Genomic DNA, 20,274 nt, shown 5'->3' with positions numbered 1-20,274 from the left:
CTCTGATGGCAGAATGAATGCTGAACCCTCAAAGTCCCATCACACAGCAGCTCTCGCACGTGCTTACATCTTGGTTTGTCATTTCCCAGTAAGGCCTCTCGCCATAAGACATCACCTCCCACATCACAATGCCATAGCTCCAGACGTCGCTGGCCGATGTGAATTTGCGGAAGGCAATCGCTTCAGGTGCTGTCCATCGGATGGGGATCTTCCCTCCCTAGAAGGAAAAGAAATGGAAGAAAACCCAAAACACAGATTGCAGAGAACATGCAAAAGAAGACCAAACAGCTCTCCTCAGAGCACCAAGGGATGTTATTTTCTCTCTGGAAAGAGACATCGAATTTTAAAGTAAATCTGTTTGACAGCATGGGGCCCCTTTCCACATTATCTCAGCCCATAAGCATTTGTAGGCTGCCTACTAATTGGCTGTCCTGAAGGTTTGTTGTTTGAATGTTGTTTGAATGCTGGGACATGTATAGGATCAACATCTCAATTATGTTGCACGGGTTGGTAAGGGAATACAGTTCCTCCATTTCTGAGAAAGAGCGGGGGAGGAACAGACAGCTCTGAAGCTGAGGAAGACTTTGATCTAATGAGGGCTTCATGCAAATTGCTGCGGAAGTAATGCCCTGTTTTTTTTTCTTTTTTTTTAATGCAGTCCCGATCCTGCAGAGAGATCTGTGTAGCAGGCACAGAAATCTGTGTATGCAAAGACCAGCCTGCTTGGCTTCTGCTGTGGGACTGAAAATGATGCCACAGCTGTCAAATGTGCTTTGCTGTTTCCTTTTCTCCCTTCTATCATTTTAGAAATCAAACTTCAGACCAGCTCTGAGAAGGAGAAGGGGAGGGAGTCTGGATTAAGGAATACTTTTCTCATTGTGTTTAAAAAGTTGTCTCCCTTGATTTATATCAAAGAATATTCTACTGTGAAGTCCCTTCCTCTCCGTGTTGAGCTAAATATTGGAAGGTCTCTCTGAATGCTCCCTAACAGTGTTATTGGAAAAAGGCAGGATTTGGAACACATTTTCAAAGCAACTTTTAAAAAGTCTCTTCTTCCAATAATTATTTATTAACAGGCTTATCAGCACATGCCTGAAGTGAGGGGCCAGATTCTCAGCAGTGCCAATTAGCACATGGCAGCACACTGCAGCTGCAGCAGGGCTGGCCAAGAGCCTTCCAGCCTGCAGGGAAGCACCAGTCCAGCTGTGCACTGAGTCCCCTTTCGGGGCCATGTCTGCCAAGAGCTGAAAAGCCTTTCCCAGATCTCCATGGGAACTGGAAACGTGATTTGAGAGAGCTCCCACCACCCGTAAAACAATATCCTTGGAAAAACGCATTAATAGGATACATCTAGGTGTGCCAATTGCTGCCATTAATATTAGAGGCTCTTTCCAAGTCTGTGCTGCTGAGGATGAGTCCTGTCCAGCCCTTATCTTAAGTGCTGGGGCCACATGGCCTTGCATGGGATGGGCTGATGTCCTGAAATGATTGACTGAAATGAACAGGGGCAGAGCACTGAGGCTGGAGCAGCTAATTCTTGAGCTGGGAGACATTACCCTCAGGATGGTAATGCTGAGGGAAACGTGCATTATTTGCAATGGGCAATCATTACACACTTATCAATGTTTTAAAAGGGTTAAATTGTTCAGAAGACCATGGCTTACATCTCTGCATGGGAGCCTTATTTGGCCATCCCCACTATAAATTTAAGGTATTTGCAAAATTAATCTGATAACAATTAACTGCTAACACCTGACCAAACCTCCTGCACAGTTTAGAGCCCCTGGATTTGTAGAAACCTCTTTGCTAGAGAGTCTGAACACCAAAATGTGGCAGGGAATACATTTTTCTTGAGCTCAAACAGTTTGGTATCCTCATAACTCACCCTGGTTGTGTACGCGGCTTCGGGGTCATCTTCCAGGACTCTGGAGAGGCCAAAGTCTGACACCTTGCAGACTAAGTTGCTGTTGATTAGGATATTCCTGGCAGCTAGATCTCTGTGTACATAACCCATGTCAGACAGGTATTTCATTCCTGATGCGATGCCTCGTAGCATCCCAACCAGCTGAATGACTGTGAACTGCCCATCATTCTTCTGCAAAAGGAAGGAGCCATTTGATGAGTTGAGAGTCTCTGCACCCTCAGCACTGTGTGTGCACGAATAAAAATGCACAGTAAAGTCTCCAGGGAAGAAAACCAGCAAAAGTAATAATTAATTACTCTCATGCTCTGACCACGAAGGTTTTCTAAGTTTCACCGTTTAGATTAGGATCTCTAGAGACAAAGCTAAGGAAATGTAGTTCTTTTAACTGGAGATCAAGGAGCAAGCTGTTTCCACTGGTGACTGATAAAGAGACTGTGGCTGGGAGGGAACACATGTAGTTATGTGTATAAGGGCACCAGGGTAGGACTGTTTCTCAGTCAGTCAACTGCATGGCACCTAGTTACATGGAAATCCTACCTGTAGTGCTCCACATGTGAATATTTGGGAGTAGGGGCTCTTCCCCATGTTGCCACATTACATTTCTAACTACTTCTCTGGTTCTCCCTTCTCTAGCTCTTATGTTTCACGGAAAAACTCTGACAAGTCTGGGGTTTGCCATGATGCAGTGCGGATGTGCTCTTGAGACACATCAAATTTTGCAGGATAAGTTAATCATTTCCATGCAGCAGACTGCCTTCTAAAATAAACGTAATATCCTCCAATTTATTCTTATCTGTTTCTATCAATGTACACACCAGGTCCTTCATGATGCTGTGTAAATGTAGATCAAACAGACAACTGAGCAATTCCTGCCTCCAGAGAGCACCAACAGCTGTACCAGCACCCAGCAAACATTTTCATTGATATTAACCATCTGCAAAGAACCCAAACCTTAACCAAGGTCCCCCTGGAAAAAGGATCTAAGTATTACCTTTAAAAATGTATCCAGAGAACCATTCTCCATATATTCAGTCACTATCATTACTGGTTTGCCTTGAAAAAAAGAGTGCATGAGTTTGTTAGCAATTTATTTAAAAAACGTGAGCAATAAAATAGTCTTTTCACATTGTGCCTGCATGTGAATATAACCATGCAACAGTATATCTACACTGAGACACTGCTGTCCCAGCAGGATGCCAAGAGTTTTTCCCAGAATATGCATAGAAGTAGGGGAATTGAGGAGGGGGGGATGAAAAATTAATTCCATTTTATGGGTGGGGTACCGAGCCCTAGAGTGTTTAGATGATGACTGAGGAAGAGGTTGCAAGCTGAACCCAGGCAATCTTCTCATCTCCATCAACAAGCTGAAAGCTTTCACAGGTCAAATTGTACAGAGCAACCTCTTTGGATTCTTCCCTAGAGCTCCAATACCCTGAAGTAACAACAGGAGCCCAACAGGAGCAACTAACATGATCTGAAGCTTGAACCTGGTAGCCACCAAAACCAAGACCAGGAAAGGATGGGATTACATCCCTTGTAATTCAAGTAATCCTATATGACTGCTCTTGTAAACACATCTGGAAGTAGGAAAAGGAATGTTTATGCTGCAGAACAAAAGCTAGTTAACTATGGAATGAGTGCAAGTGGAAATCAAAATACAAGTTCTTAACAAAAGGCCTGGTCTTCTATTGTTGACAGGAATAATAATGTTTTTCCAAATCTGTTTGATTAATTTTCATGCCCGAGTCATTTTAATGGTAATTATGTATAGTTTTTGCTCAGTTTTTATATCTAATTTCTCGCTAGCTTGCCACAATGGCATAGCAATAATTAATGTGGTGTGCCTCAGCCCTTGTAAATTCAATGAAATCTTATAAGAACATGTAAATTATTTTTTATTTAAATCAATTTCCATTAGCCAGCATGAAGCACAGACAAAAGAGGAGCTGTCAATTATTTGTAAAGTGCATTATAAATGTCTTTCACAGAAGTGATCAACGAGAGCTGCTGTGTTGTAACAGGTGCATGAAGGTAAATAACTCCTCAAAATTGGCATATGTTCCACTGTTTAGATTGATCTTAATTTTCCCACTTTCCCTGTTACCATAACTATTTTGACTAATTTACTCCTTAATTATCTATATAACACAGTTAATTGTGAACTTGTCAATAAAAATAGTCATTGTTGTGCAAATAGTACCTTGCAGCATACTATCTCTGCTGCTTCAATTCTTTTAAGTTAATATCACAGCTATTGCCTGAGCTTGAAACTCACCAAATATTACTTTTGATATAAGAAACGTACCTCTGGACCATGAAAAATATCCCTGAGTCCCAAACAAAATAATGGGCCCCATCTTCAAGGATGACAGCCATTTATCCACGCACAGCATGGTCTGCATGTAGGATGGAGGACAGATCTCGGATCCCGTTGCTATTGGTTGGCAAACATGGCTTTCCAGGGAAGAAAAATCCCAGGTATATCTCAAATTTCTAATTTTTTTTTGTCTTTAAACACTAAACACCTGATTGTAGCATGAGGTCCCTTATGTCTGACACTTCAGGCAGCGTTGCAGTGAGAATACTGTCTCATTACTCCACCACCCTGGGGGACCTCCTCCAGACTCCTGCCTTTGGGTGCCATCACAGAAAAGAACATAAGATTTCTGGCACTTTATCTGACTGCTGCAGGTTGGCAGTAATGATGGAATAAATTAACCCCATATCCAAGAGCACGGAAATAAAAACACAAATAGATAACTTTCAAGAAAGTAAATGAAAAGTAAACACCAGCCCTTCTAAAGCACTGGGCTGATCCTCTGTGTCAGCAGGGCTCCCTCCTGCTGGCATTATGTGGCCATAAAACCTATGTAGATGACACTCCTATCAATCTACTAATGCAATGTGCACACCATCAGCGCAAACAAACTGGATACAAATGAAACCAGGACTGTCACTACCTTTGTAAAGCAGAAATAGCTAAGGGCTCGTCTGCAAGACACAATGAAGATGATTAATCCAAACTAAGGTGTGTATTTGAACTATATAGTTAAATGGTATGAAGCCCCTGCATGGATATTCTCATTCAGAATTAAAAATGGCCTAATTCGATTGAAACTAATTTACTTCCTAAGTAAATCATGATGCAGCAAAGACATTTTACCCTAAAGATCTGAATCTACAATAGGCCAAAGAGTGAAGCGCTGAAGGGAAAAAGAAGCTAAACAACACTTTGAGATAGCAGCATAGTTTGCAATTCATAAAGGTTGTTTTAGTCCACATGAAGAAAGAAAAGAAAAAAGCTATGAAGATGCTACAGATGTCTGCTAAAAAAAAATTTTAGTGCAGTAAAAAAGCATTTACTGAGCAAATGAGAAGTTCAGAGTGCATGTACCCCACAGCATTCAAACTCCAGTTGCTCCAAGTCCAATTTAGAAGCAGAGCTCCCTGTGTCTCCACAGCCTTTGGAGCAGACAGCCACTTTATACAAAAAGCAGTTTGCTAGGGAGCCACATTCTCTCTAAAAGTGGGATCCCCATCCACCCCCTGAGGCCCCAGCAGCCAGAATATCTCGAGCCCATGCCAGTACCAGCTTTCATGGATGCATAATCATCACTAGCTTCCTGCCCAATATTCCACAGGCTTGCAGCGCTAGAAATAGAAAGTTTTATGTATTAAGGGTTACACAAAGTATCCCTGAGAGATTTTGATATTCATTCCATTTTGAGGAGAAATCTGTTTTGTTTATTTCTTTTCTTAAATGTTTCAGGAAATGCAATTTCAAGGTAAAATAGATGAAAAGGCTGCTGATTGCAAAACAGCATTGATCTTCTGTAGTTTATTTAAGGACATGACCTGGACAAATAACTAATGCCTCTGGACCTTCTCCACTGCAGCTCTGAAAAAGAACTACTGTTGGAGAGATTTCCTCTGATGAATGGCAAATGGTACTAACAGCAGTCACACGGCCCCAAACAATGCCATTTGAACAGTAGCAGCTAAGCTCTGATACTGCCAAACATGAAGACAAGAGGGGAGACAAACACTCACACTTGTGAGGCTGGTGCTTCGTCACTTAAAATACTTCTTAAAATAAAGGATTAGTTGTTTTCAACAAAATAATCCTTGACACAAATAATGAGGATCCTCCAAGTCTGTAAAATGGAAGAGTAACAACACCTCTGCACACTTTCCATAGCCTCAGCACAGCACCAACAGCCAGAGAGGCTTGTGCTGGGCACATTTGGATGTGCTGTCTCTTCCCCTGCCCTTATCTTTAGTGTACAGTAATTTGGAGAAGAACTGGACTGGGGAAGTTATGGAAGGCTGCTTTGCTAACGGAGTAGTCAGACCACAGTAACTTTCACGCTGGGATGTTTTGCCAGATATTTTACATTTTCCCCAAGACCTCAACCCTCTCATAATCTATATGCCAGTAACTATTACCCGGGGCATCACTAGCTGATTCCAGAGGGAGTTTGCCCTAATTGTGGTTTTATGCAGTCCTGTCATCTTCAGCTAAGGTCCCATTCTTCTTCCCTGATTCTGGAAAGCAAAACTTCAGCTACTTTCTGTTCTTGCTCACACCCCATATGAGTGATCACTGGGCTCAGCACTACCCTCCTGTGGGCTTTGCTTTGGTGGTTTCTCAAAATATGATGGCAGGAAATCATCAGGGGTTGTGTGGTCAGCACCCCTCTGCCCCCAGACTCTTGGTAGCAAAATCTCCCTCACTTCCCTGCCTGGGAAATCACTTCCCACTTCTTGGCACATCTTTGCTTACCCTAGGGATCATGTGGTTTCAAAAGTAAACAAATAAAGGCAGGAATAAAAGGTGAGCCTACTTGGAAAACTTAGTGGTTGGCCTGGTGTCACTGCATTCAAAATGCTCTTGCATTTTGCAGGTGGCACTTGCTGCTGAACTACTTGCCAGGCAGGAATCAGGCAACACACTCCACTGGCATTCAGGGAACTCAGGCTTACTGCCATCTCCATCACCCACATACTGCATGAGAGTGGCCAAAAACATCTCCCATTTCTGTCTCATTTAATATTGGGCCTTTGAAGAGGGGTTTTCTCTTAGCCCACGCATGTTATATCTATGTGAGGCAGGGTCTGCAGAGGCAGTTGAACTTGTTTATCATTTTAGCTATTATCTACCCATTCTAGCTGCATGAACATCAAAACTCCTTGGGCACAAGCCCCTTTTACATTTTAGCTATTATCTACCCATTCTAGCTGAATGAACATCAAAACTCTTTGGGCACAAGCCCCTTTTACAGCGTTGGGGAACCTATTCCTGGCTGGGTCTATCAAGTGTGACACATCAGGCAAGGGGAATTCACTTTTTTTTGAGGAATTATGAAAGGTGCAGTCAAAACGTGATTCATCCACGTCTTTCTCCCCTAACCAACTCTCCCATCAGTCAGAGTTCAAGGACAGCAGTCCACAGCAAATTGTACCTACTTTTTGTGACGACACCTTCCAGGTGGATGATGTTGGGGTGGTCAAACTGCCCCATGATGCTTGCTTCTCCCAAGAAATCTCTTCTCTGTTTCTCTGTGTAGCCCACCTTCAGGGTTTTGATAGCCACTGGAAACTCACGCTTTCCCTGCAGCTTCAGCCGCCCACTGCAGACTTCACCAAATTCACCTTCAGAAAAAAACAGAAGGAAAGGGATCACAGCACATCAAGGGAATGCATGATGCACATCTGTCTAAGCATGGCAAGGCACCTCTATAGATAGGTGGCCAACAGCGCACAGGGCTCTCCTGCATTCATGGATGTGGAACGCTGAACATCACAGTGGTCACCATCTCAAACGGCCAGCGTACCACAAGCCAAGTAATTCATAAGCACAAGAAAACAAGGAATAAAAAGGCAATTTTCCTGTATTTAAAGAGCTATGCTTTATATTCTATTGGGATTTTTTCTCATTTCATATTTTTGTCTACTAGATGAAAGAATCCTGTCATATCCTATACCATTGCCCTGTGTGGATAGGTGTAAAACACAAGCCACTTGCTTCTTAACCTTGTTTCAGTAAGTTATATAAATGGAATGCTGTTAGCCATTCACAATAACATATATTTTTATAGACTACAAGCCCTTTTCAGTTTTATGACCACCCTTTTTAAAAAGTAACCCAAATGGATTTTTTTTTCTGGTAAACAGTAAATTAACTCCCAAACCACAATTTCAGAGGACAGAAAATACTCCTAAGGTTGGATGCAAGTCCAAACAAACAGCTTAACTGGAAAGAACATGGGAGTTTGTTCTTTTAACCAAGGAAATTTAAAGTTTGGACTTTGGTTTGTGCTTTTTTTTAATCTCCCAGATAACTACACATTCTTAATTTTTGCTTGAAGACTAACCTTAATGGAGGAGAAGAAAAAGGTTAAAATGGTAAATAGAACATGAAAATTAAGTGACTCATTCCTCTAGTATCCATCAAAATAATTCAGTTTGGTCCAAATGTAACCATTTTCGGAAAGTGTCAGTTCAGTTTCTGAATTTCAAAACTGTATTACTGTTTGCACATTCAACATTACAGTGACAGGTTTGTCCCAAACTTCAGTTGGAACATGCTCACCACCACTTGCAGGGTGCCTAACAGCTCAAATATTTCACAGCACTTCCCAGATCTCTCGTGTTAAGGAAGCCAAACTTTCACATTGCTAAGGGTCATAAAATGCACTTCCATACCAGCTCCAATAACTCTTTCAATAGTTATGCACGAAGCTTCAATCTCCTTAGCAAACTCATGGACAGCTTGATTAGGGTCCTCGTAGGTGTGGGGATCAATGTAGGTCCTTACTCCAGGCAGCTTAACTGCAAACACAAATTAACAACATTAAAGGCACACGACAACATGGAAGACAGACATTACATGCTCCTGCCCCTTGCACTCTGCTTTGCTGGAAAATACTGCAGTAGGAAAATCTGTTTCTATAGGGAAAATGAATACCATTTTTGGAAAATGACATTTAGTTTATATGTGACATGTGCTTGTATGTAGAAAAGCACATGATAGTGCTCAACTGGAATGATGTGCAGCTAAAAATCCTTTTTGGTGCTGTGTATTGGGCTGGTCCAGAGTCTGGTGCAAAAGGCACCCTTTCTAGCTGGAGAGGGTACACCAGTAGGAAAAGTACAAAAAAGTAAAATGTTACAGGAACAACTTGCACAGCAAGCTGGATGGATGGGGGTTGATGAAGAGCTGAAATAAATTATGCCCTACCAGTCACATATTAGCTAATCAATCGGCCACATTATTTCAGATGAAGCCACTGAGATTTAAATGAACTGTGTATTTGCAGTACAAAGCCTGTGGGTTGAACCAGTATAATCAATAGCAGGCTTTTTCTTCAGGATTTGAGAGAGGAAAAAGTATTTTCATTATCCATATTATAAGTTTGTTTTGACAATCATTAAGGCTACTCACATGAAGAATTGCTCATCAGTCTAATGAGACAGCTACATTACACTGTGGCTCTTAATTGATTTGCTTCCTGCTGCCTTCATTATATAGCACTAATGGAAATTTGACTTTCACTCAAGATGTGTTTGCCTTTTCCACCCCAAAAGGCACTTGCTGTTACCCATCCCCAGATCCCACAGCACTTGATGAAGGAAGGCTCTTCAAACATTGGCTTTGGATGAACAGAAGGACTGATAGTAACTATGAGATTTACTTTCAAGGCTCACTACAGAGGGGTTTTGTATATAAGGGCATCAATACAGCATTTCTGAAAGCTTCCTAGGAACAAGAAGTAGGCATCACACCTCTGCATAGCCATCCAGGCACAGAGTAGAGAGGGCTTGGTCCTCATGGCTGGCTGGGGTGAAGCATGGGTTTCAAACAGGTATTCTGGACTGATGTGTCCAGACCACAAAAATGTAGAGTAGTTATGTGCTGACCAGGCAAAACTAATAGCACCTTGGGGCACACAGCAAAGATAGAGGAGCAAACCACTAGAGAGATCTGCTTCAAATGAACAGGTGTGAATAGCTTGGTGCATATATGGGCTGTTCAAATGTTCAGTTCTCCATGGGGCTTACAACAGGGGCAGGTGGAGACCTACTGAACAAACAATTCTTTTGTGAACTATCAGCAAAACCAAATATATTTTATTTTTTTTCAGAAAACCACCTCTTAGTTGTATTTCTCATTAGGAGAGAGAACCAAAACCACATATATACATGTTTGCTCTTTACTCACTGTGGCCATTATGAAAATGCATCTTTTCTTCTTCTGGGTCTTGTTTAGCCTTGCTATAGCCACATCGCCTGAAAAAAAAAAACAACCAAAAAACAACAGAAGAGTGCTTTTCTCTCTGGTATGGCAGAACTCTGTTCTTTACTTCAAATCATACAAAGCACAAAACCCCAGAGCAGTGATGAACCCAACCTCTCTCGCAGCTCTATTGCTGCTGTCCCAGTTTTAGCTCATCAAACCACTTGCAATTTTCCTAACGGGATTCAGGGCCCAAGGCCCATGGATTTTCAATTGGACTTGTGTTTCCAAATCCCAGGTATGCTTCTGAACAACTTCACTCTACATCTGATGCAGCTATTATTATATAGAAAAAAAAAGCAAGAACAGGAAGGACGATGGAAGGGGAATGGGATGAAACATTAGAATTGCAGAAACAAGATCTCCCAGACTGCAGAGCTTTTGCAGGCACCATGTTGTATGTCTTGCATGCTCCCCTTCATCCACTGGGCATTTGCACAGAACTTTAAATTTTGATACTTTAGAAAACAGTCTTGTGTCAATATTAACACTTTATACACATGCAAAATAATGGCTTAAAACAAACCAAAACCTGTTGCCTCACCACCTTCAAGGGTCTTCTATGTATTTCTGGCTCTGCACAGCATTTCCTGCACATCTCCTGTCTTTACACAGTGGAGTTGCCATTCATGCAATCCCCTCTGACCAGCAGAATCAAGATGGAAGAATGCACGATGTCACTGCCTGACCTATCTTGCTCCCACCTTAGCACCAGCCAGTGCAAAGATGCTGCAGAATCCTACCACAGAGTTGCAACCACAGTCATATGAGGGCTGCATCTCCCCCAGGGCATCCTCCTATTAGTCTTCTGTTGCTCTTCCCTGACTCAGCCCTCTTTCTTCTTGTTGGTTTTCTAGGCAATGGTATTGTATTAGCATTAACTGACTGCTTTGGTGGCATTTCTGAGATCTGCTTCACTTAGACAACCACACAGGAAGCCACAGGACAGCTGTGGAGGCAAGGAGAACTGCTATACACACACATATGCAAACATCTAAAATTATGGAGGCAAGGAGAACTGCTATACACACATATGCAAACATCTAAAATTACGGGATGAGGTATGTAGGATGCACACATACATATGCCAGTCTTTCCAAGGACCTGATAGGATAACTGGATATGGAAACTGGATCATCCTTACAACAAAACACATGGACATGAGACTGATGGACACTGCTTGGTAGAATGAAAACCAGACACCTGCAAGCCAGTTAGTGTGCAGTGGGACTGCTAGCTGGCATACCTCAAAAAAAGCCTCAGGCTATTAAGAGGCCACTTAAAGCTGAGAAACTTGGAGTCTTCTCTTTCATTGCCTGTGATTTTTGAACTGGGTGCATGTTAGCACTCCAGCATCACTCACAGCAAGGAGGAGCACATGATTAGCAGAAACAAAACTGCAATTAGGAGGAGGCAGTAATAGGCATCCACATGAAACATGCCCTCAGCGTGAAGTGCTGTTACAGGGAACTGCTGTCTGCCTGGATTCAAGGGGCCAGGGAGCCTGTCAGCTATAGGATTTTGGCACTGGGTTTGTGAAACAACCACAATTACAAACAAAAGTCCCAACATGAGGAGATACATAGACACGGCCGATTGCTGAGCTGGACCCAGCAGAGCTGGATGCTGGAGGGTTAAGGAAGGGAAAAGCAACATGAGCCTCTGGGGCTACTCCGGGGAAGTGGAAGCTTACCTTGGGGAGAAGGGGAAATCTGTGCCAAGGGGAGAGGAAGGAAAAACAGAGACTGCAAAGGTTGTGCAGACACAGGGGAATGGAACAAGATAAGTTGCAGAAGACAAGGGGGAAGCTGACAGGCAAATCTGGGGACACAGGCAGGGAGGTAACAGGTTGCATTTGATAAACAGCCAGGCTATCCATGCAGGGCATGATTTCAGCAGCAGCAACCAAGCTGAGATCATCACACTTTGAATGCAAAACCCACAAGAAAGGCAATGAGGTGCCCAGAGACACAGGCCAGTTATGTGTGCTGGTGCTCACTGCCTTGCTCTAGCAGCAAGCAGTGCCATTTCCTGGGATGAGGTCCTGCATAATTAACTCAAATCATAAGCACTATGTATACGCAGACACCTTAGGAGTAATGGTTGTTTCAAAGCACATTCTGGTGTTCACAATCCCTGGGTGAAAATGGATTCTTCTTCTTCATCATACTACTTCCCCCTTTAAGTAAATAAACTAGAGATACGAGTATCAGTATCAAGTCCCACTTCTGTCAATCCCAATTTCTTCTGCTGCAAGTTGCCAAAAGCTATATTAGTATTCCACAGAAGTAATTTTCTGGATGGAGACATTTAGCCCAATTTTCCTTTTAAAAATACACAAATATTTCAATTCATTCTTCTACCAAATGCACATATCCAAGATTTCTTACATTTGGCTTTTGGAGCAAATGCCCTCACCTCTTCTTCAGGTCTGGAGTACTTCACCTATAAAAATGCTTTTCTAACATCATCCTTTTCATGACCTGGATTTCCTGATTCTTCAGCCATAAAAACGGAGGAGACAGAAATCAGGAACATGCCATCTTTTGCATTCAAGCACACCTTGATGCACAACAGTCCATGTTTTACTGCCCAGGGACACACTCAAAGGGACAATGCAAACCAGTTGGCTCCAGCTGTCCTCTTCTCTAGAGCTGGGTAACACATACAGCAGCATGTCACATTAGCATATGAAAACAAGCTCTGGGACCTCCAAAGCATCATTAAGACAAGTGTTGACAAGACCTGTCAAAGTGAAATGGCAGCTAGTGTACTGTCACTGTCAAGCAACAGTTGGGTGTCACTAATAAAGCTTGCTGCAAACCCTGCCTGTTGCAATCACTTGTGCCCTTCACATACTCACTTTCTTAAACCACCCAGAGAAACAACTTGTGTACATGCTGACTGGGGCCAGACTGCACTTCTATCCTTCTTGACCTTCACATACTTCAAATAACACACACAAACAGTTTTTTCTCCTTTCATCCCCAAGTGAATCCCATAAAAATCTGCAATTTTAGCTTAACAGTCCTGATCTGCTTTGAGAATCTTACAGGCAGATCAAAGAATCTAAATATTCTGGCTTTGCAATATGTTTTGGGAGAAGAAAAAGCTTCCAATTGTTTGTTAAATAATCCATTTCTGCATGTACATTTGCTCTTAATATTTATTGGCAAAGCTGTGAGTCAAAAGCCCTGATGGAAGACTTACTCTCTAGCTTTTTATCACTGTACAAACCATAGATTTCCTATACCTTTTCTGTATCATGAATAGCAAAAGCATAAGTATCCTGACGCTTGGTTCATCTCCCACTGAGCTGGAGACAATCAGCCAAAGAGTTAACATAATTGAGCAGCACTCCTGAAACTCAATTCATTTACTCCTGTTGTGGATTTGTCCCAGTTTCCCTACCTAGAAAGCAGATGTCTTCCTTGCACAGCTCCATGTTTTTCAATAAAAGTATCACAGGAAAAAAGTGAGACTTTAAATATTCTTAAGGCATCATGTCTTATTTAAAAACTACTTGCAGATTGGCAGGCAGCTCGTAAAATATTTATGGAGCAGATTATAAAAGTGAAGTTGTAAAATGATCCCTATATAGGTTTATAAAATATAAAACGGACAGGTAGAAAGGTGAAGAATCCAGATGGGAAACCAATGCCCACTACATCACATGGCAGAAGACAATTCATGGAGAAAAATCCTTCAAGAAGTGAGGCAAGAAGATGCTCGCTCTCCTTGGACCAATGGATATTTGTGTCTGCCCTGTGCTTCAGGGTGCCCTTGCTGGGCTATGTGTGGTCCCTTGGCCACTTGAGACATCCCCCCAAAACCACAGAATGCTCAAGGGAAGGAGTTTTCATCTCCCTAGCTGAGACCACCACTCTGGTCACAACCCAGGCAGGACACGGTCAGGAGACAGTGAAGCTGCACCTTGGACATCCAAGCCCTAGGTGATGATATGTAAGAATATTTACATACTTTTTTTACCAGCATAGGCCAAAGTATTTCAGCACACAGCCAAGGCATTACTGGAAATGCATGTGGGCACAGTATTTAGACATCCCTGATGAGGAAAGGGACCTCACCTTGCTAGGTGCAGTCAGTACCATCAAACAGCTTGTGCCTTGATGCAGCATGCAACCTCCAATCCCAGTCCTGCAGAGATTTATAAATGTATTTAATCTCTTAAATATGAGCTAAATGAACTATGTGCGCTACTCTGAAACAGAGACAAAACTCCACTTGTGTTTCAGAGGTGTGACCTTCACTCAGAAGTATGTCTTTTTCAATAAATCAACTTTGAGAAATGCATCCAACCCATCTCAAGCTGTCATTTTACACGAGGTTTGCAAGGACTGAAAGGCTGGTGTTTACAAGGGGGTTAGTGCTCATTTCAGACTATTTGTTCCAAGACGTTAAAGCAATAAAGCTGCATACGTGTTGCAGGGCACAATCCTATTCCATGCAGAGGAACAAACAAACATGGATCTATCCATCCGGCCAAGATCCTGTCACCTCAGCTCATGTGTAGAGACAATAACTTGTGCAGTAAATAGCTTTATCCTTGATAAACAACACTGCTACTGAGAGCCAGAAGCAAAAGCCTACCACTAGTGATGTTGGTCCATGCTCAGCATTTGCCTTTGCTGCTTGCAATCCTAGAATAAATTCAGTATCACAAAATCAGGGAATACTCAGGCGACTGGTGTAAAATTAACAGCTTTTATACTGGAAGTTCCTTCCCATTTTTCTGTCCACTTTCTTCCAGCAAGAGATCAAAAGAGCAGTAAAGGTCTGGTGATGACAAGCTAAGACCTTCAGCTCAGTTCAAAAGTACACTAGATGGCTGGCCTGAGAGAAACCAGTCAGATTCCCTTCCAAAGGGTTGCAGGCTCACCATCTACACAGCTGCTCTCCCAGCACTGCTGTCCCCCTCTACACAGTGTGACCCTGTCTTCAACCTCTGATTAACTTGGATGCCTTAAAAAGGAAGTTTCACAAATCCAGCAGTGGTATTTTTAGCCTTTAGTCTTTCCCTGACTTTGCTCTGAATGACTCCCTGCTTTCCTAAACCACCACCAGAACAATTAAAAAATAATTTAAACAAGATACCGTTTTCCCCTCTTGCAGGAAGCTCCCTCTGAAGTGATCTCCATAAATCTTTCTAAAGAGGTTGTCTGGCCTTCTCATAGCACAGCCAATGGCATCCTTGCCTTGAAGTCACTTTTCCCATTTCCCCCTCCCAACTTGCTGCCACATAGTCTCTCTGCAGCTTAAGAGGAAACCTGCAGAGGGTGTTTTTCAGGTCAGCCAAGTTTTCTTTATGTGTCTCTCTTCTTCATAGCCATCCAGTCCATTTCTGGTCTCCTCTGAAAAGTATTTTCTATTGCTGTCACTCTCTGGTTGGGGGCCTTGCTGAGGACATTTGAAGCATTACTTGCAGTGAGGGACTTCTTGTGCACTGGCAGCACAGGCATGACAGACAACACAAGTACTGAGAGATTTTCTTTCAGCACAATCATTGCCAAACTGGTGGCTCACATACCAGAACAACATTTTGCAGACACACACTTTGAGCTGAGCATCCTTGCTTGCTAACTCTGCTCTTAAGCACTGAAAAGTCACAAAAAAACCCAATTTAAAAAAGCTCCATCAGGATAAAAAAAAGCCTTTGTATTTAAGGCCTTTGGGATTAGCATTTGGAAATTCCTCCCTTGTTCAGGCCACTGTCAAAGCCAAAATACAGCACTAGAAGACCCAAAAGTGGTCCACCTTAGTGACTGCTGTGCCCCACAGCAAGGGACTGCACCATGACTCAGCTACCACCATGTAAAGTCTTAATATCCCCCAGAAGATACAGCAGAAGTTTCACACCTCTCACCAGCTATGCTGCAAAATCTTCCCAGTTTAACAATGCATGTGGGAGCTTCTGTGGTCTCAGACAGCTACCTTATTGGGATGATGATGGCACAAGTCTCCTAGGAGGTATAGGAAGCTCTTTGCCTGCACAGATTATCAAAGACCTAAAACACATTCCCTTTGGGAAGCCACTCAACTTGTGTCCAGTCAAACCAATAGAAATTAAAATCACCCTTCCTTTTATTAGTTAGAAAACTGGGGAGAGTACAAGAGAGCAGAAACTGGTGAGGCAGCCCAGATGGTGGCAGAACAGGACAGCATGCAGCATGGACACGCACCTCTCAATGCCCACAGAGATATGGAGCATATTGTTGGCAAACAGCATCATGTCATTGCTGTGTATGTCATACATTGACATGTATGTCGATGACATACAGTTCATTCCACTGACATGCAAGTTACATGCCACCAAATACCTTTCCACTCCCACCTACCCGCCACCTCCTCTCTGGGGGCAAATTACCTCCCCTGGCCCCTTTGGATGACAAGAAGCAGATTTGATGAGTGTCCAGCATACGTGATGTTTTATTAGACACATGACATTGCTGGTGAGGTGTCTGGATTGGTCACGGCATAACATATCCCCTGTTTTCCCCCTGGGACCCCTGCTCTTGCTGGAGACACGCTCTGCTTCGGGTCACTCTATTTCCAGTTGTTGAGATAGACAAGCTGGGCACAGAGATCAGATGAGAAAGCAATTTCCAGGCCAATACAAGAAAGGAAGGGAGAGGCAGACTGTGCACGGAAAACATGGAGGGAGGACACGAAGTAGGAGCCAGCACGGGTGGGAACACTGACCATGTTAGGCTCGGATAGGCAACAGCACGCAGAGAAGAAGCCCACCCACAGCCATGATCGCAGCAACTGAAAAGCAAACAAAAAGGCCCAGGATAAGGAATAATCCCACCGCCCTGGCAAGGTGCAAATACATTTGCAACATTTTTATATGCACTTCTTCCTTCTTATTGCAATCATTACTTGGACCGTAGCACCACGGGCTGCAAGAATTTCATGGCATGTGCTACTGTTGGGGAAAAACGCCTTGAGGAGAGTGTAAAGATCCTGGTCCTGTAAAACAAATAACCATGTGCTTCCTGTACTTGAGTACCACCATTAGGATTAATGGGGCCACCCATGTGCTTAAACTTAAGCACCTGCCTTGAAGCAGGCAAAGTGACTTTTTTTCTACAAGCATGCATGTGGCACAATTATAATTTCCTTTAAAAGAAGAAAAGCACTGGATGAATACGAGCCCTGCTTTTGCAGCCCCTTATGCACATACTCAACTCACAGAGTACTTTCTGCATCCTCTTGTATCAGTGAAGCTTTGCACATACATTAGGTTATCTGCAGAAGCAGGACCTTGTGAGTCGTGTGAGAGCATCCAGCCTAAATAAACTCAAAATATGGTGAGCTGAAAGGCACTGCATGTACCCACAGCTTGCCTTTGAAGGCTGCTGAGCTGATACTCAAGTCTAATAAGACTATGGGTTTGCCTGGCATCAGTTCGTAACCCAAGGCTGGCTGCACCTCAGTAACTGCCCTTTATCCTTGTCGTACAGCCTGAATGGACAATTCTTCTGGTACCAAATATATTAAGATAATTCATCCTGGAAAATAACATAGTACAGAAGAAACAACAGAAAGAACTTCAGTACAAGCACGAGCCTAGTATTGAAGATATACTTCAGTTAAAGTCAGCTGAAGATGTCACTCATCATTTCTCCTCAGTCACCGTAACGTGTCATTCTTGAAAAAAATTCTGTGCTCATCAGATTTTTACACAGTATAACTTACAAAACCTAAATACATTAAAATAGCCTATTTAGACAAAATTAACATTCTGTAACTGCACTGACTTAAATTATGATGCAAAATAACTTCAGGCATGCAATGATTTACACAATTATATACTGGATTATGTGCTTACTTAAATTAGAACTGATGAAGAATGTCTTCTTAGCTCCTTTTGCATCAGCAAAACAAACAGCAAAGCCAGTATTTTCTACTATAATTGACAACACTTTCTGTTTTCACATTGCCCCAGCTTGTGCAGCCATAGTAATATGGAAAGAGATCAGCCTTCACTACACCACTCCATTGATCCAAGTTAACACCAAAGGTCCAAAACGCAAAAGCACACAAAATGAACCCAAGCACTATATATTTTGAGTCAATTTTGCCATTTTGTGCTTTCAGCCTTGCAGGAATTGGGTGCAGGGCACTGGTGCATCTCCAGGAGATCACTTTGGCTGTGACACTTCAGCTTATGTTTTAGCTAGGAAGCCCTTTCCTCCCTGGCATTTTTTAACGGTTGCTGCCACCAGGCCTTCTCACACCCTGACACCACTAAGCATGCAAAGTCAAGGTTTTTGAAACAACAGTTCAATTAATCTTAGAAGTAACCGATTTCTTAAACAAAGAAAACTCTTTGAGCACCTCATCAGCAACTGGGTTGCTCTGAGACAAAATCAGTTCCCTGCACTGAATGCAGAATGCTTCAGATCTCACTCCCGTTATATGGAAGGAAAAAATACTCAAGTGCAAGGGAAACGTGCCTCAATGCAGCCTTGCTCCTCCACACCCATCAGCTGTGCACTTATGGTTGAAATACTTTGAGGTTTAACATTAGGATCAGCAGACAAAATTCACTTTCCAGTCCAAGGAGCACTTGGAAAGTTAAACGCATGTACTAATTGGCCTGAACAGTTAGGACAAAGGAAGATTTATTACTGCTTGTGTTAGAAGGATGGCTTGATTTGGCAGATGGACTTCAGAATATAAAAATCCTGAGGCAAATAAAACTGATGTTAAACTTCTGCAAACCCATCATACACCTCGTGGCCATCGCATTTGGGTGCTGATGGCTTCTAGGAGAGGCCAAGTTTCCCATCTCCTCATTCCATGCAGGGCTTTCTTAGTTTAATAACTGAGGAGCTGAAAGCAGAAGCTTTCCAGACAAGATCAAATGCTGTGGATAAGAGATTGACATTCAATGAAATATACCCAGACCTCTCCAGGGTTTTAAGATCTTTAGCCAGCAAGCTGACCTATATTGGAAAGCAGTCAGAGTTGAACTGAACACTGTATACATCAAACTTATCTGCAAAGTCTCCTCCAGCCTCACTGAATCAACCAGCAGACTGAGGAGAGCTTGTAGGGGCTGCTCCTGGTCAGGACTTCCTTTGATTTGCTGCAGGATAACAGATGACATATCCACATAACAGTGAAAGTTAGTGAGAAAACACCTGTAGTGTTAAATCCCCTTTGTTGGGAAAGAACAAGGATGAGGCGACAGCATCTCCAAAAGCCAAGCTGGCTTGAAACAAGGTGTGACACATGCTCCAAGCCCCAGCTTCAAGGAAAGGGCTGCAGATGGGCAGAGAAAGCGTAGAGGAGCCTGGAGCTGCAGTGACACCCCCCAGGACCTGCTGGCATTGCCTCGCTCCTTGGCTAGCCCAACTCTGCTGCTTTCAGTTTTCTCAGGCACACAAAGATGACACTCCTCTAGTTCTTGCTAAGGTGACCCCTGTAATGCCTATGTGGTTCGCAAACCCACCTGTCCAGAGCACAAACTTTAATAAACCCATTCTAGGAGGACTTATCAACACCCTTGGCATCATTTCAAACCCTGGGCTACATGCTTTGTTAATCAAATGTATATATATCATGGGCTCCAACAACTGTGCCTGCAATTAATGTAATTAATTTACCACTAGTCTGCAGATGATCCAGACAGCATTTGGAATTAAAGTACATTTCTAGTGGCTAGATAAAATTCAGAGAGGCTCTGCCACATATAGCTGTGGCTTTTCAGAGTTATAAGTTGAAGTCCTGGAATCATGATAAATGAAAGCCTCATTTGTTGCTTTTAATAAGCTGCTCTAATGGGATGTTCTTCAGAGGCTTGCAATTAAAGACTGAAATACTTAACGGTGCCTGGGAAGATTTTTCTAATCCTTCATGCAGCCTTGAGCGATGGCAATGATTGCTTCCTGCATCTCCAGGTCAGGAGGCCAGCACTACACCTACCAGCTCAACAAAGTGAGTCAACATGCTTTCTTCAAACATCAGAGAAACAGCATTACACACTGTGAGCTGCTAGGAATACATTCCCATTTTGTCCACAACT

At 42.8% G+C, this 20,274-nt stretch overlaps 1 protein-coding gene across 2 annotated transcripts in view; it reads right to left on the bottom strand.

The window, feature by feature from the left end:
* The window catches only part of EPHA5 (EPH receptor A5), an 89,906-nt gene that overhangs the window by 16,837 nt on the left and 52,795 nt on the right, over positions 1 to 20,274 (bottom strand). The window contains exons 6-12 of one of the 2 annotated variants that reach the window (XM_009072997.1): positions 16,941 to 17,006; positions 10,146 to 10,213; positions 8,630 to 8,755; positions 7,391 to 7,576; positions 2,916 to 2,977; positions 1,886 to 2,095; positions 68 to 217 (exon numbers count right to left, since the gene is read on the bottom strand). In XM_009072997.1, the coding sequence (XP_009071245.1) occupies positions 68 to 217; positions 1,886 to 2,095; positions 2,916 to 2,977; positions 7,391 to 7,576; positions 8,630 to 8,755; positions 10,146 to 10,213; positions 16,941 to 17,006 (868 nt within the window). The remainder of the gene's footprint in view (positions 1 to 67; positions 218 to 1,885; positions 2,096 to 2,915; positions 2,978 to 7,390; positions 7,577 to 8,629; positions 8,756 to 10,145; positions 10,214 to 16,940; positions 17,007 to 20,274) is intronic. The other variant, XM_009072998.1, reaches the window with a different exon arrangement.

The sequence above is a fragment of the Acanthisitta chloris genome, unplaced genomic scaffold (genome assembly GCF_000695815.1).
Source record: "Acanthisitta chloris isolate BGI_N310 unplaced genomic scaffold, ASM69581v1 scaffold7024, whole genome shotgun sequence".
Taxonomy (NCBI): domain Eukaryota; kingdom Metazoa; phylum Chordata; class Aves; order Passeriformes; family Acanthisittidae; genus Acanthisitta; species Acanthisitta chloris.
Note: the sequence above shows the minus strand (reverse complement) of the source record. Positions and strands in the feature narration are given on the sequence as shown.